The following is a 25,271-nucleotide window of genomic DNA, read 5'->3' on the forward strand; positions in this document are numbered from 1 at the left end:
CTTAGTATGACATTATTTCTCTTGGGATTGTTGTAAGAGGTACATTAAATTGATTTTCTATGGTGAGGAGGACAGATCCAACCTTACTGAACAGGCACATATTCTACAGATTTGTCTTCCTTGGCAATCATTTCTCCAGCATCACTATTCATGGGCTCAAAGGAGATCATGCCTGTAGACTGACTGGTCATTGAGTGATCATGAAACTATACTCTGCTCCACAGTCAAAATACATGGGTTGGAAAATCAAAGTGTCGAAGTGGACTAGACCCACTCAATACCATTCCAATTGCCCTTTTATTGACTTTTAAAGTTCTCACCTCAGAAACTCTGAACTTTGTTAGTTTATAGACAGTAGTCCCCATGAGAAGATCATGTTTGAAACAAATGACACAAGAATTGTTCCTATATCCGAGCACTTATGAGACTGAGGCGAGAGAATCAGAAGTTCAGAACCAAGCAGTGCTACTTAGTAAGTTATAGGACAGCCTGGGATAGATAGCAAGACCCTAACTAAATAGAACACATATCTATAAACAAACAAATCAATAAAGAATTAAATGTTGTGAATCAGAAAACAATATATATAAAATATATAAACATTATATAAATTTACATTTATTAAAATTCTTATTCTAGAGATTTCAAATAATTGAATAAGCAATAGTCAGAAATACTTCAGTTTCTTACCATATCTTGCATAAAAATGGTAACAGGAGTAGCTTCAAAGCCTGGCATGGACTATGGTGAGTCTTTAAAATTAAGAATAAAAGTAATTCCCGCAAATAAATGCCTTGGTCTAGTAATATTGATGATCAGCAATAATCAGATTGTTTTAGAAAACAGGAGATAACCTTCATGTGGATTTCAAATGAGCTTATATTTTTCAAGGATTTTTCTTGTTTGTTTGTTTGTTTGTTTGTTTGTTTGTTTGTTTTATTCAAGACAGAGTCTCACTGTGTAGCTCTGGCTGTCCTGAAACCACCATGGAGACCAGGCTGGCCTGGAACGCAGAAATAGGCCTGTCTCTGCCTCTGCCTCTCTGCCTCTCTGCCTCTCTGCCTCTCTGCCTCTCTGCCTCTCTGCCTCTCTGCCTCTCTGCCTCTCTGCCTCTCTGCCTCTTTGCCCCTGCCTCTCTGCCCCTGCCTCTCTGCCCCTGCCTCTCTGCCTCTGCCCCTCTGCCCCTGCCTTTGCCTTTGCCTCTGCCTCTGCCTCTGCCTCCCAAATGCTGGAGCATATAGTTTAAAAAAATTATTTGGAACATAAATACCTGCTTAAAATTGGACACTCTTGTGTTTTGTTTTGTTTGGGGTTTTTGTGTGTGTGTATGTGTGGTGGTGGGGTAGATGTTCTGAAACAGGGTTTCTCTGTATAACTCTGGCTGTCCTGGAATGGCTCTGCAGATCAGGCTGGCCTCAAACTCAGGATTTTCCTGTCTCTGCCTCCAGAGTGCTGGGATTAAAGGTGTGAGCCACCACACCTGGCTGTCAAACTTATTGTAACATAAAAGCATAATCATGTATTTTCTATAAATGAAATCTCTTAAATAATCATTATATAAAAATAAGAATACTGAATAGGGAGATTGTGGTATAATGTCTCAGAGAGATGAGGCTTTACTTTTATAATTCATATTATATTCATATATATCATATTATCCAAATAACCTTATATAAATGAAACCGATTTTATCATGTTCATTTATTTCTATATACAGAAAACCTTCTGAAGTGATAGATATGTTAATAAATAAAGAATAAAGAATTTTATATAACTCATCCATTGATTGTACCTTGTATTCCCTCAGCATGTTGTCACCCCTCAGCCCCAATTAACCACTAGATGTCCTACTCTGAGGATGTTATATAAGCAGAATCCAAGTATATTCAATTCTATTTTCTTGCAATTTTTATACAAGATGATACCCTTGAAATCAACTCAGTTTGCTAAAAAGTATCATTTACTAATTTCTTTTTTATTTCTCTTCATTTTCTACTGTATAAATCAAAACAGACAAACAAAACTCTAAAATCATTTGAAATCACAAAGTTACCTTTCTCCTTTTTCCTAAAACAACCTAATTGTGGCTGATCATCAATGCTGCTAAGACAGGGCATTTATTTCTCAGTGTACAATACTGGGTGTTTTACTAGTTTTGTGCTTTAAAAAAGGGGGGTTATGAACATTCATAAACTAGCTTTTATGTAAATTGTTTTTACTTCTCTAAAATACACAAGGCTGAATCATGTATTAAATCCTTGCTGATTTTCCAGGAAAATACAAAAACTTTCCAAATAGCTCTATCATTTTACATTTTCATCAGCAATACAGAAAAGAACCTGATCTACATCTCTGCCAGGATTTGGTATTGGCAGTACCGTTTATTTCACTTTCTCAAATACGTGTGTATTTTACTGCACTTTACTACAGCCTTGCTTTGAATTATTCTAATGATTAATAAGAAGGAAAATATTCATGTGATTACTGGCTATCTACATGCACTCTGAAAAGTCTCTGTTAGTTTTTGCTCATCATATAATTGAATAATTTCATTATTTTTCAGCTTAGAAAATGATTTATATATTTTAAATATATCTCTTAGGGATGTGTGATTTGCAATTTTTTCCTAGCCTGTAATTTTATCTTTCATTTGCCAGAGTGGTTCAGAGTGAAACTTTTAGGTTTTACTGTCTACTCTCAAGTTGTTCTTTGTGAATTGTGCTTCTACTGCCCCAGCAGGCCCCTCCCCTTCGTTACCTAGCGTCTGGAGTCTTTTCATCTGTGGTTTATTTATTCTGTCCAGAACTCTCTGTTGCAATACTATCATCAGCAAACAACAACGAAATGCTAGCAAGGATCTGGAGGAAAGGTTAACTATAAACATAGCTGGTAGACATGACAATTAGCACAGCCAAAACAACACTAAAAGACAAATGTGCTTACACCATCATCTTGCCTAGAATTCAAACCTAAAATGGGTTGTGTTTAGCTCATCTTGCCCAGAATTCAAATTCTGTTACATGTTTTTGGTATATAATTATTTGTATCATATATTATCATTCTCTCCTCTGTTTCTAACAGGTTTTATTATTGTTTTTCTTTATTGGATTGTATTATCCCTAAAGGCCAAGGTTCTTAAAGTCTGGTTCTATTGCTGGTGGACTCATTCATTGAGAGGTAAGAGGATCCTGATAAGGTCTGATCCAATTAATAGGCTATCCATTGATGGATTCATGAAGTAGAGGGCAGGAAAGACTGAAAAAGTCAGTCAATGGAAGAGCACTTTGGATGACTTATCTTGTTTTGGCACCTTCCAATCTGCTTCTTTTTGCCTGCAATCTGCCATTTTCTTCCACTCTATTCTTTCTATGAGGAGGCACTGTTATGCTCAGGCGCAGATGCAATAAAGCAAAGAGGACCATGAACTGAAAATGCTAAAACACAACCCAGGATAAATCTTCCTTTTAAAAATCTTTCTTCCTTGCCTAATGATTTGTGCACTAAGGCATGTGCACTCATGGAATGTTACAGTGTAAATATCCTGATTCCTCCTCTTGTTTTTACAATTCATCCCCAGTAAGGGCTTTGTGTCCTAGCTCTATGCCAGAGTGTTTCCTGGACACACTAAAACTATGATGAGTCTGCTCTATTTAGAGGTCAATGTCCTTGTTTTCCTTATGCACAGTTGGGCCACACTCTCACAAAGACTTGATGGAATCGGTCTTAGTAATTTGCTATTTTTGTTGAATAGGAGTAGTGTATCATTGAGGTTATTCTGTGCATTTCCCTGTTGCTAATACTGTTCAATATTTTTTCATGTGTTCTTTTCAGCTATTGTGAAGTGTCTGCTCATACCCATCTCCTTTTTATTTTTATATGTTTGTGTTTTGTAGTTTTCTAGTCTTTAAACTGGTATTCCTGTGATTTTTTTTAAGGTAGTAAACCAAAATATGTAGGCCTTCTCCTAGCTTTTGAAGATAGAGAATAAACTGGAGAGTCTGAGACTAAGAAGGAAATTCCAAGTTTATTTTAAACCTGAGTTGAGTATATTGGTGGCTAGACTCTTGAGGATTGGTTTCTCTGATGATTTGTTTTAAACTTTCCTCAGTATTCAAAGTTAAAGATATGCCAGACAAATTTTTCCAATGCTTTTCCACGAGAATAAGGTACATTTTCCTAAACTGAAATCAAGGAGCATGTCACCCCTCAAGATCCAGCTTGAGGAATCACCAGGTCAGCCCTTCTCCCTGACAGACTCAGACTCTGTCCTTTTCACTAGGTGAGTTTATTATAGCAGACCTTGGCTACCAGAAATCAGGAGGGAGCCTCCAGGGAAATCCCCAGCTCTCTGACTCATGAATTACTAGAATCCTGCTCTCTTGTACTTTTCTGGGTGGTGGTGTGTTGGTAAATGTTTAACAACCAGAACTTCGGAAAGGAAGGAGGAAGGCAGAAAGTGAAAAACAAATGTAGCATATCAGGTCTGTGGTGTTTACTAGTGGCCTCTGTGGAAATATTAATACCTTGGTCAATGTCACCTCATTGAACACAGGCAAAAAAATGTATACTGTCACACCAGTACACAGTATGTTTTCCATGTGGGGAGACCACATGTCAATAATGCTAAGAGCCCAAGTAGTATGGTCATTAAAAAAGCAAGGAGGAAAAACTGTAGGATTTTTATTATTTTCATTTATATAAAAAATCATTCAGCTATAAAAAAAAATCTTTCTTCCTTTCTTTCTTTGCCTCATCACAGAGATGACAATAACTAACACGGTTTCTAATAACTTTTCAATGATCTGCCAGAGTAACAGTGTTATGGAGTATATGTTCTTTTAATGAAGTAGTTGCAAGAAACCATTAATTGGTTGACCTAAGCCATTATTAAGATGATAAACAATAGTTTGGTCCCCAGCTCCAAAAAAAAGAAAAAAGAAAAGAAAAAAAAGATGATAAACAATAAAGTTAATGAATTCTCAATTTTTTATATTCATTCAGTAAACACCTGTTTATAAAAGCATATATAGATAATACAACTTATAAGACAGCTAAGATTCCTAGTTATGGAACTTACATTTTAGCCATCAGGTCAGGGTGAAGGTGCCATATGTATGTATGTATGTATGTATGTATGTATGTATGTATGTATGTATGTGTGTGTGTGTGTGTATATATATATATGTGTGTGTGTGTATATATATATGTGTATATACATATATACATATACATATATATATATATATAAAAGTGTTCTCTTTGGGTTCAAAATATTCAATGATTTCAATTATCCCAATGATAGTCAGAGCATTCATTTAAAAATTGACAATATTTTAAATTTTCAAACTCAAGGATCGGCACCAAGGCAGACTTTCTTTTGGTAAAACAGAACTTTACTGTTCTATTAAATTGTAATGAACTACTTACCACATATAGTTGTTTCCACAGACTGGCCCATTCTTGTAGAGTTGCTGTAACTTCAGTCACAATAGAATCTTCCAGTGGAACCACGGTTTCATACTGCCTAGAACCAAAATCATAGTAGCCATATTATGTTTGATAAAATCTTAGATGCCACCTGCTCTAATTTTCAATGCTCTAAACTCAAACATTAAAATCATGAAAATATAAAGAGAAATACAGCTAACTGTTCAACTTTGTACAGTGAAAGTATAAAATGGTTTAGCTGGGATAAATTAATGTAAAAATATTTGGGTTTGTTTTCCTAAAAGCAATTTCCTATTGCTTTTAGAAGGGCTACCTAGAAAACATTGTTTTTTTTAATTTTGCTATTTTTTAGCATGTTCTTAAAATATTCTTTTCTCTAAAAAAAAGTAACATTGTAAAGCTTGCCTCGATAAATTTTTAGAATCACTTATACCTTTACCTTTTTCTGTAATGCAATGTAGCTCATATGCTAGACTAAAAAGATCTGAATGGATTCATATTCCCCAGTACACTGTTTGGTGATGGTATTCTTCTCCTGAAGTCAGGTAAGTAAGACTGGATTTGGTGACTTTACATTCAAATGGGAAGACAGAAATGGAAAGCTTCAAGGAACACACACAAATGCTAAAATGACACAAATGAAGTAATAAAATAATATGCTAATAACCAATATCAAGGAAATGAAGATTTATAAGTTTCATTTAAAAATCAAAATGATTATGTTAAGGAATTTTAATTAACTACAATAGGAAACAAGAGCTGACCAGCAGGGCTTGCTGTTGTGAGGGTAACTTCCCATCAGATTTACATCCTGCTAAAGATGTTTCCTGCTATACCTAAGGGACCACAGAGATTATATGAACCCAATTAATGGCTGTGCCAAGCTATACTACTAATGAATTAAGCTCAAAACCACAGGATATATTTAGCTGCCATTTGAACAAATGATCTTAATAGAGATTAGGTCCCAAACAGGCTTCTGCAGGGAATGTACCTCAACAATACTGTGTTCATTCAGTACTTTCAGAGAAGACCTAAATAAGTCAAGCATCAAGTGTGCTTACTAATTCTATAAAGATATATTTAGGTAATAAAAAGAGTCTCTTTTATTTCTGACTTTAATAAAAAACTGAACCAGGAAGGAAGGAAGGAAGGAAGGAAGGAAGGAAGGAAGGAAGGAAGGAAGGAAGGAAGGAAACAAGCAGGTCAATGAAGTAAGGGAGAGGACCATAAACACACGAGAAACTCAGGGACCGAAAGTGTTGGCTCAGCCATAAAGGGCTTGGTTATCCATGGTCATTAAAAAATGTAACTAAGTTCTACATGATATACAAAAAGAGATGGAGAAAAAGTAAAGAATACCATTAATTATTAAATTAAGAAACCCCTCAGTCCAGAGACCTAATGGCTACATAGTTATTAAAATTGACAGCAATACCTTATAAACTTCAACTTTGCTGAAGGATTTTAGTATTCTTTTTCTAACCACACACAAATAATTTAAGTAATAGGCATATTAATTATACACATTAATTAAACTATAAGAAAAGTCATAGATTTCATACTAAAGAATTAGTAAAAACAAAACAAAAACAAACAGACAAAAAAAGAATCCAATACTCCTTCATGATAAAAAGATTGGGAGAGGTCAGGGTCATAAGGCCTATACTTAAACACAATAAAGGTGGTCGGTATACAGAAATCCAATAGCCAACATCAAATCAAACCAAGAGGAACTTAAAAACAATTCAACTGAAAGCAGGGACAAGACAAGGCTGTCTGCCCACTCTCTCCCTATCTATTCAATATAGTACTTGAAGTTTTACCTAGAGACCCATGCTATTACAGAGAACCCAACCCTGACATGTTCTTAAAGACAGGAACCTAGCATAACTGTCCTCTGAGAGGCTTCACCTAGCAGCTGATGGAAACCCATGCAAAGTCTCTCAGCCAAACATCAGGTGGAGATAGGGGGAATCTCATGGAAGAGGGAGAAGGATTGGAGGGGCCAGAGAGGTCAAGGACACCCTAGAAAAACTACAGAATCAACTAACCTGGACTCATAGGGGTTCACTGAGACTGAATCACAAACCAAAGAGCATGTATGTGATGGACCCAGGTCCTCTCACATATGTAAGAGATGTGCAGCTTGGTCTGCACACAGGACCAATAACAATTACAGCAGGGGCTATCTCTATCTCTGACTCTGTTGCCTGCCTTTCGACCCATTTCCTCTAACTGGGCTGCCTTGTTTAAGCTCCATAGAACAAAAAGGCCCAAGTCTTACTGCAATTTGAAATACAAAAGGTGGCTGATATCCAAGAGAAGCCTCTCCTGGTCTGGAGGGGGAGGGGATGGGGGAGGTGGGACTGGGATAAGAGGAGGGAAGGGAAGCTGCAAGTGTTATGTAAGGTAAATTAATAAATTAATAAAAAAATTAAAAACAAACAAGTATGAAAAAACTTTTCTACACTATTACATGTTATAAAAAGAGACATGAAAATATTGAGAAAGGCATGTTAAACAAGATTTATACAAGGAACATCATGGTACTAATACATGTGATATGACAGACTACGTTGTCAATGAAAAGGTTGAGAGATTTAAACTTGACACTACAGAAAAAGAAAGACATGTTAGTAAAAGTAATACAGAAATGACACAAGATAAATAAGAGAATGTCACTTCTTTGGAACATCTTGGTTTTTAGCTACAATGATCATCAGCATTTGTGGGAGACTTATTTTTTCCTATTTTAAAGTTCCAAAATTTCTAAAATACTGTAATATATACAAATGTCAACTTACATTAATGTTTATATCCCTTAAGCTATAATATGTAATCAATATATTTAAGATTCAGAAATAGTATAATATGTAAACCATTATTATATAAACCAAGTAGAATGATATATAACACTAAAAAAATTCTCAAAATACACCAAATTATTAAACTAAATCCAAAGGAACCCCAGGTTTAACAGTTTTTTTTGAGTTCATGAGAAATGAAAATGTGGCAATGAGAATCTATAAGCAGAAGGGGAAGGAAGGGCCCTTCAAAGAGAATGCCCAGAGATCAAGGAAAGCATAAGAAGCTTTGGACAGCTTCCAAAAAAAGAAATGAAGAGAAACAAAGAAGAAAAGGCCTGTTTTGTTTTGGCACAGGTCCCACACTATATTCCAGGATACACTAGAACACATGTAGCCTAAGTTGGCCTCAAAGAACTGCTATGCCCTTCTTCTTTAACCTCCTGAGTGTTGGGATTATAAACATGAGCCATCTCCTGTCACACAGACCATCCCTGACCCTCTGGTTTTCTTTGGTCCTGAAGCAGGACTCTGGGGCTCTGGGACTTATGGTTTTGCTTTAACAAATGGAAGTGAGTAGCAAACCAAGAAGAAATACAGGAAAGCAAATTCACAGGTGGCCACAGATGAGGAAATCACAGGTCTAAAAGGTCTATGTAATTTTATGCCTCACTACATCAGAAAATGCATGAAGTTGGCAGACACCAAGCAAAATGAGCTGCAGGGGACAGATGAGCTTTCTTGAGATGGCAGTTCTTTGGGGCAATTTTTCTGCAGATCAATATAAAGATGAACTTTCAAAACATAATATTTTTAGATGAATTAATGATTTTACAGAATTTCTGATGTAATTTAAATAATTTTAGGAATTAGGGTAATTGATAGAAAATTTAAGGAGATGGTTTAAGCTACAACAAAGTTAGATAGAATTAAGAATAGACTGTGCCCCTTCCCTTGAAGTGAGCGCTGCATAAATTAGAAAAGGAGAAAAGTTTTCATGTGTTACAAGCACATTATTGTAGAAAGATAGGCTTGGGACAAGTTAATTAAAGAAAATGTTCATTTTAGGTTAGGTCTAAGTTCCTGGATCTCGTAATCTAGGGATGGGTCAATAAGTATCTCTGTGCACCATGAATAAACAGAGTTATAAAAAAAATGGTAAATAAATCTAAGAATAGAAAGTAAATTAGCCACTTTAGCTGAACAAGATTTAAAAACATAAGACTTAAGATAGATGATGATCTGTTTCTTGGTAAATATGAATTGTTGTCAGCCAAGCATAGGGAAAACTTGCTACTGTAGACTAGCTTGCTTAAACTCTTGTTAAACAATGACAAAAAAATTATTGCTTTGGGGTTCCAATAAACTTGTGGGAAAAAAAGCAGATAGGATATGTTTAGTTAATATGGGTTTCAAAAGAAGAACAGACATCAATAATCCTGTTCTACTTTCCTTTTGTGTAATGACTTTAAACTGTTTTTTAAAAATACATTTTTACGGTGACTGTTTTAGAGAATATATAACATGTAAATTGTTTTAGAGAGTATGTACCTTGTGGCTATGAGGTAATCTTTTTTCCTATAAAGAGAACTTTGTCTTAGGTGGTATAAAAAGGCTAAGAGACAGTTCTCCCACCACAGCAAGCCCTGGATACCCCAACACACTGAAAAAAGCAAGAATCTGATTTAAAATCACATCTCATAATGATAATAGAGGACTTTAGGAAGGACATAAATAACTGCCTTAAAGAAATACAGGAGAACACAGGTAAACAGGTAGAAACCCTTAAAGAGGAAACACAAAAGTCCCTTAAAGAATAAAAGAAAACAGAACCAAACAGGTAAAGGAATTGAACAAAACCATCCAGGATCTAAAAATGAAAATAGAAACAATAAAGAAATAACAAAGGAAGACAACAGTGGGCATAGAAAAGCAAGCAAGCATCACCAACAGAATACAAGATATAGAAAGACAATCTCAGGTGCAGAAGAAATCATAGAAAACATTGACACAACAGTCAAAGAAAATGCGAAATCAAAAAGCTCTTAACCCAAAACATCCAGGAACTCCAGGACACAATGAAAAGATCAAACCTAAGGATAAAAGATATAGGAGAGAGTGAAGATTCCCAACTAAAAGGGCCAGTAAATATCTTCAACAAAATTATCAAAGAAAACTTCTCTAACCTAAAGAAGGAGATGTCCATAAACATACAAGAAGCCTACAGAACTCCAAATAGATAGGACTAGAAAAGAAATTCTTCCTGTCACATAATAGTCAAAACAACAAATGCATAAAACAAAGAAGGAATATTAAAAGCAGTAAGGGATAAAGGTGAAGTAACATGTAGAAGAATGCAAATTGATCCATTCTCATCGCCCAGTACAAAGCACAAGTCCAAGTGGATCAAGGACCTCCACATAAAACCAGTACACTGAAACTAATAGAAGAGAAAATGGAGGAAAGCCTCATACACATGATCACAGGGAAAATTTCCTGAACAGAACACCAAAGGCTTATGCTCTAAGATCAAGAATCAACAAATGGGACCTCATAAAATTGAAAAGCTTCTACAAGAAAAAGGAATGTCAATAGGACAAAATGGCAACCAAAAGATTGGGAAAGATCTTTACCAAGTCTACATCTGATAGAGTACTAATATCCAATATACAAAGAACTCAAGAAGTTAGTCTCCAGAGAATCAATAACCCTATTAAAAATGGGAAATAGAACTAGACAGATAATTCTCAGCTAAGGAAACTCGAATGGCTGAGACACACCTAAAGAAAATGTTCAACATCTTTTATCATCAGGGAAATGCAAAATCAAAATGAACCTGAAATTCCACCTCACACCAGTCAGAATGGCTAAGATCAAAAACTCAGGTGACAGTAGATGCTGGTGAGAATGTGGAGAAAGGGGAACACTCCTCCATTGTTGGTGGGATTGCAAGCTGGTACAACCACTCTGGGAATCAGTTTGGCAGTTCCTCAGAAAAGTGGACATAGTCCTACCTGAGGACCCAGCTATACCACTCCTGAGCATATACCTGAAAGATGTTCCAACATGTAATAAGGACACATCCTCCACTATGTTCATAGCAGCCATATTTATAATAGCCAGAACCTGGAAACCACCCAGATGTCCCTCAATACAGAAATGAATACAGAAAATGTGTTACATTTACACAATGGAATACTACACAGCTATTAAGAACAATGACTTCATGAATTTCACAGGCAAATGGATGGATCTAGAAAATATCATCCTGAGTGAGGTAACTCAGTCACAAAAGAACACACAAGGCATGTACTCAATGACAAGTGGATATTAGGCAAAGAGCTTGGAATACCCAGGATACAACCCACGGACCACATGAGGCTCAAGAGGAAGGAAGACCAAAGAGTGGATACTTCTGTCCTACTTAGAAGGGGGAACAAAATAATCAAGGGAAGTTGAGGGTGGGAAGGACTTGGGAGTAAGAGAGGAGAGGGAGGTAAAAAGAGGGGCAGAGTCAGGTATGGGAGGTGATGGAGGAGATGCACAGAGGGTCAGGAAACTGAACAATGGGGGATGGGGAACTAGGAGTAGCAACCAGAAAGTCACAGATGTCAGAGAATCAAGAGCTTCCTAGGACCCCATGGGGATAACATTAGCTCAAATACCCCACAAAGGGGAGGGAGAACCTATTGAAACCATATCCAGAGGTTAGGCACGGCTTCCCAGTTGAGGGATAGGGCCACCCACCCATCTCCAAAATTTTAACCCAGAATTGTTCCTATCTAAAATAAAGACAGGGGCAAAGAGTAGAGCAGAGACTGAAGGAAGGGCCACCCAGAGACTGCCCTACTTGGGAATCCATCCCACATGCAGACACCAAACCCACTCACCATTGCTGGTGCCAAGAAGTGCTTGCTGACAGGAATCTGATACAGCTGTCTCTTGAGAGGATCTGCCAGACCCTGACAAATACAGATGTGGATGCTCAAAGCCAACCATCAGACTGTTCACAGGGACCCCAATGGAGAAGTTGGGGAAGGACAAAGAGCTGAAGGGGCTTTATCTGGCATCAATTGGAAGGGAAGCCCTTGGTCCTGTGAAAGCTTGATGCGCAACTGTAGAGGAATGCAAGGGCAGTGAGGCGAGGGTGGGTGGGTGGGTAGGGGAGCACCCTCATTGAAGCAGGGTAAGGGGAGATGGGATGAGATTTAGCAGAGGGGAAACCACGAAAGGGGATAACATTTGAAATGTAAATAAATAAAATATCCAATTTAAAAAAAAACTAAGAGAGAAAAAAATGTTGCAGCCAGCTGTTGGAATTTGCTCTATCCACTGTGCATGTGTGCATGTATTTGGCTGACTGGAGCTTTCCCCCATCCATCCAATGTGTGAAGGTGTGTGTGTGTGTGTGTGTGTGTGTGTGTGTGTGTGTGTGTGTGTGTGTGTGTTCCTCCATCCATCCAATGTGTGAAGGGGTGTGTGTGTGTGTGTGTGTGTGTGTGTGTGTGTGTGTGTGTGTGTGTGTATCCATGCATGCATATGAAGTTGTTGGAGCTTGTTAGTCTAGCTTCATCCACTCAGTGTGTATGATTTTTCTTCCCCTTTTTCCTTTTCTACAATTGTCAGTTGCTATCAGTGCCAGCCCCACCTGCTGGCTACTATCAGTAGCAGCCCCCAATAACAAACTCGACACCCCACCTCAGTTTACCCTATGGTGTCGAAGCTGGCCTTCAACAGAAAATTGTATATAGAACCACGTAAAACAGAATGGGAGAGAAAGTTTGCATTATACAAATGGCCTAAAGAGCAAATTACTAAAATGTACTACTTGACATTTAAAAAAATTCTGAAGCAGAGCTCTCTTGACTCTAATGCATTTCCTCCCATCAAAGTGTATTTTTTTTTCAGCTACAACTGTCTCTATACAACTCTTTTTATTGGATATTTTTATTTACATTTCAAATTATTCCCTTTCCCAGTTTCCCATCCATAAGCTCCCTATCCCATCCCCTCCCCCCTTCTTCTATAAGGGTGTTCCCGATCCCCAAACACTCCCCCTTCCCACCTCCCAACCCTGACATTCCCCTACAGTGGGGGTCCAGTCTTGGCAGGACCAAGGGCTTCTCCTCCCATTGGTGCTCAACAAGGCTATCCTCTGCTACATATGCCTCTGGAGCCATGGGTCAGTCCATGTGTACTTTTTGGGTAATGGTTTAGTCCCTGGGAGCTCTGGTTGGTTGGTATTGTTGTTCTTATGGGTTTGCAAACCCCTTCAGCTCCTTTAACCCATTTTCTAACTCCTCCAATGGGGACTCTGTTCTCAGTTCAATGTTTTGCTGCTAGCATTTGTCTCTGTATTTGTCATACTCTGGCTGAGCCTTTCAGGAGACAGCTATATCAGGCTCCTGCCAGCATGCACCTCTTTGCTTCATCAATAGTGTCTAGTTTTGGTGGCTGTATATACATGGGTTGGATCCCCAGGTAGGGCAGGCACTGAAAGGCCATTCCTTCAGTCTCTGCTCCAAATTTTGTCTCCATATCTTCGTCTATGAATATTTTGTTCCTCCTTTTATGAAGGACTGAAGCATCTGCATTTTGGTCATCCTTCTCCTTGAGCTTCATGTGGTCTGTGAATTGGATCTTGGGTAATTCAAGCTTTTGGGCTAATATCCACTTACCAGTGAGTGCATACCATGTGTGTTTTTCTGTGATTGGGTTACCTCACACAGGATGGTAAAACAGAAGACCTGGGAGGAAGCAAGGAGGCATGCAGATATACTATTTGCTCATCCCCCCTCAATAGTCACCTTCCTAGAACATAAACTCTTCCTAGATCAGCACCCCATTGCTTAGGATTCTCATGCCATAACAGATCCAGGCTGAGAGCCCCCTCCCAAGAAAACTGTGTTAAGAAACTTATCTGCTCTGACAAGATCAGAGAGAGTATTTACAGAAGGGAAATACTGCCCTTTTCCTCCACAGGCTAGCTGAGGCTTTGAGAAAACATAGTTGAGCGGGTCCTTCAGTTTTTCCCTCTTTGTACAGGAAAAGGTAATATAATAAGCCTCACCTTGTTACTGTTTTTGCTTTCACTAAGTAGACCTTCCTGGTATCTTGAAGATAATACAGATATGACATTTCTAGTCTGTTTTAAGTAGACTTCCTATTTTGTTTTTACTAAGAATATATTCTGGTGAAGGTAATGTGTGATATGTGTCCATGGTAATTGTTTTTGTGTGTCATTCTATATCTAAAACAGCACTGAACAAGAACCTCAATCGGCTACTAGAACCCTTGAAATAACTGTCTAACAAAACCTATACTGCTCATTTTATACTTTTTAAACATATTTCAAGCTGAAATTATCATTCTTGATATGTCTAATTAAAATATATCTATATAATATATGTAAATATAAAAACTTTAGTATAATTCTTAAACTTTCAATTATAGAATAAAGGTACAGGAACCTATCTGCCTGAGTTTCTTTCTTTTAAAAAACAGGTTTTTCAATGTTCTTATTTTAGCCAATTTGGGATTACAAAACAAAATAAAACAAAACAAAACAAAACAAAAACCAACACTATCCTTTTTAAAACAAGCTGTTTCTGCCTGCTCGACCTTGTTGAATTGATTAGGACAGTGACCTAGCTCTGTCTTCTAACTTGATTGTGTACAGAGTTATACAGACAAGCCAAGAGGAAACAGATACAGAGTTGAGACAGAATTAGAAAACCTTTTTCCTGCCATTGATAAAACAAAGAAATAAAAAACATAAAAAAATAGTAAACACATTTTGCCTATGTTTCAGCTACACATTCCTGTATTTTCTTTGAAATATGTTTTTGTTTAAAAAGATATGATTTTTTAAAAATATAGAAAGAAACCTTCAAATGCAAGAAAATACAGAAGGTTATGAAATAGTTTAAATATTAATGTACTTGTTAGAGGATCAGAATTCACTGCCCAGCATCCACACTGGACAACTTACAAAATTCCAAAGGATCAAACACCCTCTTCCGGCATGCACAAGACAAATACACACACACACACACACACACACACACACACACACACACACACACACACATATCACGGGGGGGGGGTGTTGCTTTAACTTTTTAGACCTAAAAAATATATTTTTGATAAAGAAGGTTAAAGAAAAAAGGAAAAGACTATAGGTCATTGTGTCCGAGAGAACATTGCTATACAATGAGTGGGAATGAGGAGATATATGACTAGACAGAAGCTGTACTGTGGCTTTCCATTAAGCAAAACTGGCTATTAATCAGACATAGATATTAGAGAAATACAAAAAAGTAAAGACAAGGCCAGAAAGCTTGAGCACATTGCAGTTCTCAGTCAGTCACATAAGATCTGTAAACATACAACTTAAAGAAGGACAGAGCATAAATACAACTTAGTTATTCTTTAAGGCCAGGAATTACTACAGACTTGTAGTACTATCTTTTCCAGACAACAGAAAGACACTGAAAAGGAAGACAACGAACTCCAGATACTCAAAATAAATTTTCATTTATTTTACAAGTGTATGTATAGTGTAAGTACATAGCATATTTCCACATGTTTGGGGTGTCCAACAGAGGGTGGAGGCTAAAGGAGGTTGTTAAGTGTCCTGCTTTCACTCTCTGCCTTATCCTTTGAAATGGAGCCTCTCAAGAAATCTGTAGTTAGGCTGACAGCCAGCAAACCCAAACAAGCACCCCACTATCTCTCTCCACTGCAGCACAGAGTGGGGGCAGAATCACACAATCACACAGGATTTTCACTGGATACTGGGGATTTGACCTCAAGTCTTCATTCTGTTTAGCAAGCACTCTTACTCACTAGGTCAATCCTCGCATATAAACTTTTAAATTAAGCTTTTGGTGATATTTAACAACAGAAATAAAGCAGACTTGATCCAAAAGGCCCATTGTAATAAATTACAGGCTCAATTTTGTACTGTACAACTGGATACCTTAATTAAATAGGAATTGTATCTTAGACAATGATCTATGGCTAACACCTGTCCTACCTATCCATCACAATACAGGAAAATAACTGAATGACACAGCACAGTAGAAGATATGAAAAATTCAAGAGAGACATTGAGGTCTCAAACAAGGAAAGAAACAGAAATCTTGAAAATGAAAAGTTCAAAATAATAAAAACACTCAGCTAAATTTCTCTACCACTAACAAATACACACACATACAGTATGTCCTTTGTGTGTATACAATATGTGCATTTTGTGTGTGTCCACTCATACCTGTGAATGCAGGCAAGTGTATAACTTAGTACACATGTGGAGATTAGGTTGTGAAGACAACCTGGAGTGTCAGTCTTCAACTTCCCCTTCATGTTTGATACAAGTCTCTGATATTTTCTAGCTGTGTGATGACTATCTTGGTTGCTAACTCGACTATATCTTCAATCAACTAAAACCCAAGTAGCTGGGCCTGCATCTGAAAGATTTTCTTGACTGGATCATTTGAGATAGGAAGATTCATCCTAAATCTGCCAGTTTCTAGTGGCAGCTTACATAAACGGACATGGAAGGAGGAAGCTTTTAATTTTTGCTTGCTTGCCCTCACTCTTGCTGGCAAGTGCACTATCTACTTGCTCTGGTATCCTTTGCTCGGTTCAGAGTCTACTTCTTTAGGAAGTAGACAGACTTCCTAACACAGACTGAAGACCAGTAGCAGGTCTCTAGGAATTTGACAGGTCTCCACCACTAGGTCTCCAGTCTTTTGTTTGTTTAATTGATTGTTTTGTTTTTTTCTGAGATAACATTTCTATGTGTAGTTCTGGCTATCTTGGAACTTGATACAGAGACCAGGCTAGACTATATAGACCAGAAATTCTCCTACTTCTGCCTCCCAAGTGTTGGGATAAAAGACGTGCACTTAGCATCACCACCACCCAGTGAGATACCCAGTCTTGTGGACTGAACAACTACCAGATTTTTTACCTTTCCCACAAGAAATGGCATCACCTGGGCCACAGACCCACAGGCTTCCAGTGATCCTCCTGTCTCCATCTCTCATCTGCCTAAAGAGGCACTGGAATTTTATATGCTGATGCTATCTATTCAGATCTGACATGGATTCTGAGTATTTAAACTCAGGTCTTCATGTCTGTATAATCAGTATTTTTACCCACTACGTCATCTCCACAGCCTAAATATATTTCTATTCTGATAAATTTGTTACATCCTATTTATATAATTCCACAAGTTACATATAAAATAAGAAATTATAATACTCAGCAGTTTTGATACACAATGATTGCTTTTAAAAACTCCAAACAAAAACCCAACCATTTAGTAAAAAATAACGTTTCAAAAACTAAAGTTTCAACTTAAAATTGATGCATTGTAAGAGACCAGGCAAAGCTCACACAACACACCCAATAAACATTTCTGTAAACTATCAGGTTTCCCAACTATGCTCAAAGCCTACTTACTTTTCAGATGTCATCTGTGCTTTTATATATGTCTCTCCCCACCCCCATGCTCCCCTAACAAAAACCATTTATAATTCCAGAAGTGCCTCTCTGCCCTTTCTTTCCTCTATTAAAATAGTATAATGAGTTCTTAATTCTCACTGCTGCCTTGGATATTCATTTCTTCCATGATGTTCTTGGGTACATAAAATAAATCTGTATGCTTTTTCTTCTGTTAAAACACACACACACACACACACACACACACACACACACACACACACACACACACACACCTCTCAGTTGAAAGTTTCAATTAAGAAGAAAGGGTCAGGCAGGAATGGCATATGGCGTACATCTTTAATCCCAGCACTCAGGAGACAAAAGCAGGCAGATTTATGTGAGTTCCAGGCTACCTTAAGAAACCCTGTCTTGAAAAACCAAAAAGAAGGAGAAGAAGAAGGAGGAAAAGTAGGAGAAGCAGAAGCAGAAGAAGAAGCAGAAGGAGGAGGAGGAGGAGGAGCAGGAAGAGAAGAAGAAAAGAAGAGAAGGAAGCAGGAGGAGGAGGAAGAAGAGGATAAGGAGGATAAGGAGGAGGAAGCAGAAGCAGAGGAGGAGAAGGGAAAGAAGGAAGAAGAAGAGCCCCCATAAGTGTTTTCTTCTTCCTCCAAAGAGGGAGTGAAGCATCCTCACTAGAAAATATCATCCTGAGTGAAGTAACTCAGACCCAAAGGACATGCATAGTATGTACTCACTAATAAGTGGATATTAGCCAAAAAAGTACAGAATTCCTAGGATACAATCCACAGAACTCAAGAAAGCTAAAAAGCAAAAGGGCCCAAATGAGGATACTTCAATCCCACTTAGGAGGGAGAAGAAAGCAATCATGGGAGTGGGGTGACAGAGGGAGGGGGAAGGGAGAGGGGGAACAGGATCAGGTATTGAGGGGGACAGGAGAGAAACCCTGAGGGCCAGTAGAATGAATGAAAATATGTACCCCCTTGGAGGATGGTGGGTGGGGGGACCCTCTATAATGTACCAGAGACCTAGGAGGTGAGAGACTCTCAGGACTCAAAGGGACGGACCTTAGATGAAATGCCCAACCGTGGGCATTGTAGGGACTTGTAGAGTCCACCTCCTTAAAAAGACAGGGCATCAAGTGTAGGGATAGATGCAGTTGCCATCCCACAGTCAAAAACTCTGACTCAGAATTGTTTCTGTCTAAATGAACTGCAGGGACAAAAATGGAGAAGAGACTGAGGGAAAGGAGGTCCAGTGACCGGCCCAAATGGGGATCCATCTCAAGGGGAGGCTCCAAGGCCTGACACTATTACTGATGTTATGGTGTACTTACAGACAGGATCTTATATTTTACATTTTAAAATAAATTTTGAAAAGTAAAGTAACTATAAAGTAGGACACAACAAATACCTTAAAAAGCACTCTCAACATGTAAAACAACAAATGTTAGAATCTGGTATATTTATTTCTCATCTCTTTTCTGTGAGATTGCTTCCATTTTTCTTGTTATTGTGTTGTTGGATAAATGTCTTTTTAAATGTTCTATTTTAAATTTGATTTATTAAAAATAATTTTTTTACTCACATATGCTGATTAGTTTCCCCTTCCTCCACTCCTCCCAGTTTCTCCCCACCTCCCCACCCATCCAGAGCTATACCCTCTATGTTCTACCTTTCATTAAAACATAAACAGGCTTTTAAGGCATAAGAATAAAATAAAATATAATGAAATAACGTAAAGATAAAAAAACACATCAGATTTTGACAATACAAACAGAAAAGAAAGAGTCTAAGTTAGGCACAGGAATCAGAGACCACTCATTTGTACATTCAGAAATCCTATAAAAACACTAAATTGTGGTGGTGTGTGCCTTTAATTCTAGCCCTCTGGAGGTAGAGGCAGGTAAGTTTCTGAGTTTGAGATTAATCTGGTTTACATACAAGTTCCAGATCAATGAGGGCTACACAGGGAGGCTGTCTCAAAAACAAAATGAAGATTTATTTTTGTTTGTCAAATGTGTGCTTTAATGTATCCATTTTGTATACATGTTTTCTACCCATAATGTATACCTTTAAAATATTTTTTAATCTCTACTTATAAATGAAAGATTTTACAAGATTCCTTTACTTTGCCATGTAATAGTGAATTGACAAATTTATCTCTAATACTTAGTCTATAAATGATTAATCTCAAAGCTGTTCCTAATGTACTTATAAAAACACTACATGTATATAGTTAGTTGCTTTGACAAAATTTATAGTTAGAGGTATTTATTCAGAATATGGCTTTAAAAACAGAGCTCAGAATTCTATGTAATAATAAAGGCATATTTTTTAAAACTTGTCAATAATGTATTTGAAACTATGGACCAAGTCAGACTTCCTCTGAAATCTCTAATAATTACAAATTAATTAACTTAGGCTAATTACTCACCCCCTGTTACTGACAATCGCCTTTTTCAAATGAATATAATTCGCAGGAAAGAGCCCCTGTAAAACAAAAATTCCAGTTAATAAAATATAAATTGTGATTAACATCTCATATATATTAAATGAGAATTGAAATGCAGTCGATAGTCTATTAAAACAACCACTTTGTACATCAAGAATACAATTAAACGCAGAGTATTAGGTTGGGATTTTATGACCACGTGAAACTAAACTGTATCCTCAGGATAAAAAACAAATTAAAAAAAGGAGATCCTTGTAAGAGTCGGTCACTGAAAATACTCACAAGGCAATGGTACTTAGAAGCCAAGGCTGAGTGCAAGCTGAAGATATTTTCTTCTTTATTCAAAAGGCCCCACCAAGTTTTGCTACAATTAAAGACTTATTTACTATGAATTGGGCTAGAAATTGAAATGGGCTAGAAAAGCTTGTAACAGAGCCAACTATAGGTTTTGACACCTTTTGTAAATTCTAAAATCCTATGATTTTTCCGTGGAAACCATACACTGTAACTATGGTTTCTACAGTAATATCCTGTCAGCTAGGTATGGAATGAAAAGGTCTCTTGTTTTAGATTCTTAACTTGATCCTTAACTGCCTGCCTTATCTGACCATAGTGGAATTGCTTTCTGTGTTTTGATGACTATATACAAGTTAAAGTACTACAAACCATGTACTTGCATCTGTAGGATAAAGTAGTCTATGTGTTAGCTAGAACTGTGTGTGACAAGCTGTATACCGTGGGTGTATAACATGAGGAGTATAAATATCCTTTTGGCTTCAAGAAAGTTGAGACCTGTGCTCTATGTATTCTGCAGTGTTAAGACAACAATGGCCTGAGGAATTATTAAAGACAGTACCTGGTTTATGTTTCTTAGTAAAGCATTTACTTTAATATTATTTTCTAAAGAGCAGGGTTGTTATTTTTCTGAAAAGTTACTCATCCTTCTTCACTAAATTCCCCATTAAACAACCCCCACTACCACCAAAAAACAAAAATCAAACAACAACAACAAAAAAGTGTTTTTAAAGAAACTTAAAAGTTTTATATTAATTTTTCTGTATTGAGAGGAATCTTTAAAAACTTTTGGTGCTTACAACATATTTGCTAAGATTTGGCAGACCTCATCTTCCTTAGTAGTATTAAAGCTAAAAACAAATGTTTTCAGTGCAGGAATGGCAGCGCTTATGAAGCTGATGTCAGGATGAGTATTTGGAGTAGTGTTTGACATATTTGTAAGGACATTCATTGTAGAAATGCATACTTGGTTATGCATATGGTTTCTATCAAGTAAACAAACCACTTTTATAATTCAAAATATGCAGGTTTTGTGTATACTTAGCTTAGTGCATTAAATTATTATTATACTTAGCTTATAGTGTAATTAAATTGCATTTAAAGAGGTCACCAAATGTTACTGTTTGTAAAATTTACTGGTGCTTCTTAACCTCTCTATCTAAATCACTACTTGGGAAAACACAACTTGTTGATTTCTTGATACAGGAATAAAGAACAAAGACTTTAAGAGAAAAAAATGTCTTATCAAATACAAAAATAATAAAAATAATTCCTTGTATTTTGTCAGATTATAGTGGAATAAAGCTAGAAATCAACAGCAAGAGAAATTATACACATACTTGGACAACAAACTTGACTCAACACAAAAAAAAAATCAAGGAAGCAATTAAAAATTTTCTAGAGTCAAATTAAAATGAGATAGCACAACATCCCAGAACCTTTGGAATGCAGCAAAGCACTCCTAAGAGGAAATCATATTTGCAAGCGCTTACACTGAAAAAAAATTCAGTAAATTCTCAAATAAATAACTTAATGATATACCTCAAAGATGAGGAGAAACAAGAAGCCAAACCTAAATGCGCCAAACCTCAAGAAATAATGTATATATTATATATGTATGTACATATAGAGAGATATAGATATATATCAGTGCAAAAATTAATGAATATAGGCTAAATGAAAATACATAAAAACCATTTTGGCCAAGCTAAACAAAAGATACAGCTGCTATTAATAAATTAGATATGAAAAGGGTTTACTATAGACTTCAATGAAATTCACAAGATTATGAGAAAATATTTCAAAAATTTATACTCCAAAAGAAGGAATATCCAGAAGAAATAATTAAATTTCTAAACAGCTGTAGTCTTTACAAAATTTAAAGTATAAACAATTTAAACAGATTCATAAGAGGCAATAAGAATGAAGCAGTAATTACAACTTTCATATAGAAAATTCCAAGACCAAAAGGATTCATTGCTACCAAATATTGAAGGAATACTTCTGTTTGACAAAATACAAAGGGAAGGTACACTACTAAACTCCTATGAAATCAGTACTATGAATACCAAAACTAGATAATACAACAAAAACTACAGCCTAGCTTCTTTAATGAACATAGATTTTTAAATTCTCAACAAAATATTCACACTGCAAATTTAAGATCACATTACAATGTTTTATCCCCATCAAGCTGGCTTCATCTTGTAGATGCATGATTGGGTCAGCATATGCAAAGTAATAAATGTAATACACTATTCCAAAAGACTTAAGGACAGAAATAAAATTATCATCTCAGTAGATACATCAAAGCATTTTGACAAAAATCCGTCATTTCTTGATAAAATAAGAAACCAAGACAAGACCAGAACATACCTCAATATAATACGGGCTACATGTGATAAACCTATAAGCTAATAGTATATTAAATGGAGAAACTAAGACTATTTCCTCCAAAATATGAAGTGACACAAAGCGATTCACTCCTAATATTTAGTGCTCAGAACTTTAGTTTAGTGCAATAAGAAAAAAAAAGAGATAAAATAGGCAGGAAGAGGTTAAATCATTTCCATTTGCAGATGACATAATCTTATACTTAAAGGATAGTATGGACACCAGAAAACTCTTAAATCTGACAAATACTTTTGGCAAAGCAGCAGAATTCAAAAAGTACCATAAAAAAATCAGTAGCTTTTCCACATACCAGTAACAAAGTGGCCAAAAAAGAAATCAGGAAAAATAATTCATCTTCAATGTTTTTTAAAAGAGGTAGAGAAGTCTTGCAGAAGAATGGAGTTTGGTCCTCTGTCCTCAGGTCAAGAGGCTAACAACCTTCTATATCTTGAGCTCCAGGGAATCTGCTGCCCTCTCCTACATTCTCTAAGCACTGGCACATATGTATACACATAAATAAACATAAATTATAAGATAAATCTTTTTAAGCTAAAAATAAGCCTCATTGGGAGATTTTTTTTTAAAAATTCTACAATGAAATTTTTAAACACTGAAGAATGATATTGATAAAGCAACTAGAAAATAAAGACATTTCATACTTAATACAGTGAAAAAATATTCCTTAAAAAAATTCTAAAGAGGGGTTGGGGATTTAGCTCAGTGGTAGAGTGCTTGCCTAGCAAGCGCAAGGCCCTGGGTTCGGTCCCTAGCTCCGAAAAAAAGAAAAAAAATTCTAAAGAGTCAATGTAATACCCATCAAAATATGACAGTCCTCATTGAACTAGCAACAAAAATCCTACACTATAGAGAACTACCTTGATCTCAAAAGGCCACAGCATCCCTAAATTTCACAATAAGTGATGTCAAATTCACCAAAATGACACAGACACTGTACTGACACACAGACATGTGGACCAAAGAAATAAAAAAGAAAATACAGAAAAAAACTGACACAGCTATGGGCACCTTAGATTTGACAAAGGTGTCAAAAGCGTAAGGTGGAGTCAAGAGGTGGGAGATACAAATGGGTATTGGAAAACCAGGTATCTTATATACATAAGAGTGAAGTTAAACCTGTCTCTCTTGTCCTGCATATGTGTGTATGTTTATATATATTCAAAACCAAAAAATATTTATTCTAAAACCTCAAAGGCTAAAACTGCTGAAAAATCTATGGAAATCACTTCAGTATATGTTTTTTTTTTAATTCTGTAAAGGACAAGAGTGGGAAATAAATGAATTGACAAGTGGAATTAAATGAAATCAAAAGGCATCTTCACAACAAGTAAAACTATCCACAGAGTGAAGAGACTGGCTATAAAACAGGAGAAATCTTTGCTTGCTATTATCTCAAATAAGAAACTTATTTAATAACTAGATACATATTTTTAAAGAAAACAGCAAAAAGTAAACACTAAAGACTAAGTCCTTCTGATCAATAAATGGATTGATGAACCAAAAAGACAGTTCTCAAAAGAAAAACATATAGCTGACAAATATTTGAAAAGTGATTTACAGCTCTATGCAGTAGGAAAATACAAATTAAAATTCTCACCTTATCCCAGTTAGAGAAAAGTTATCATAAGCAAGAGGCAGCAAATGCAGATGAGGACAACGGAAAATAGGAACCTGCATTTACTGCTCACAGGACTGCAAACTCGTGCAGTCACTATGAAAATCAGCATGTAGATCTTTCCAAAAACTCACATGAACCTAACGTACGGTTGGACTCTTATATACAAATGGTTAAGTCCGACTACAGAGACACTTATGAGTCTCATCTGTGTTTACTGATGCACTATTCACCTTAACAAGAAAAAAGAACCAAACTACATGTCCATAAAAGATGATTGGATAATGAAAATGTGATGTATAAATTTTATTGAATCATAAAGAAAAATAAAACCATGACATAAACAGAAAATGGATGGAATGGAAATTGTATTTTAGTGAAGTATCCCAGAAAGAGAAATACCCTATTTTTCTGTCATATGCAGATTCTAGATTTTAATTTTTATTTATGCACTATATGTGTCAGGGGTACAGGTGATGAGAGTAGAAGCAGATCGTGAGAAAGGAAAATGAAGTCTTAAGGGAAGATTGGAGATGGGGAAAAACAGGATAATAGAATACATGTAACACAAACAAGAGAGGACTGGGGTTGAGGTACAGAGAAAGATTAAGGGAAAGGTAGCAACGAAACCAAGTATGAGGAGGTAGAGGAAAGAAGAGGGAGTGGAATAACCAAAAACAAAGATTACAATTAAGCCTTATAGAAACCTATTACTTTAAACGTTAATCTAAAAATATTTTTTAAGAAAAACTTTTGAACATGGGTATTCAATGCTT

General features: G+C 36.4%; 1 protein-coding gene across 14 annotated transcripts in view; it reads right to left on the reverse strand.

Annotated features, from left to right (window-relative positions):
* The window catches only part of Dock3 (dedicator of cyto-kinesis 3), a 355,025-nt gene that overhangs the window by 245,172 nt on the left and 84,582 nt on the right, over positions 1-25,271 (reverse strand). For all 14 annotated transcript variants that reach the window (XM_087562345.1, XM_087562340.1, XM_087562344.1 and 11 more), the window contains 2 exon segments: positions 20,157-20,212; positions 5,428-5,524 (listed from right to left, as the gene is read on the reverse strand). In XM_087562345.1, the coding sequence (XP_087418471.1) occupies positions 5,428-5,524; positions 20,157-20,212 (153 nt within the window).

Source organism: Rattus norvegicus, chromosome 8 (genome assembly GCF_021556685.1).
Source record: "Rattus norvegicus strain SHRSP/BbbUtx chromosome 8, alternate assembly SHRSP_T2T, whole genome shotgun sequence".
In the NCBI taxonomy this organism is placed as follows: domain Eukaryota; kingdom Metazoa; phylum Chordata; class Mammalia; order Rodentia; family Muridae; genus Rattus; species Rattus norvegicus.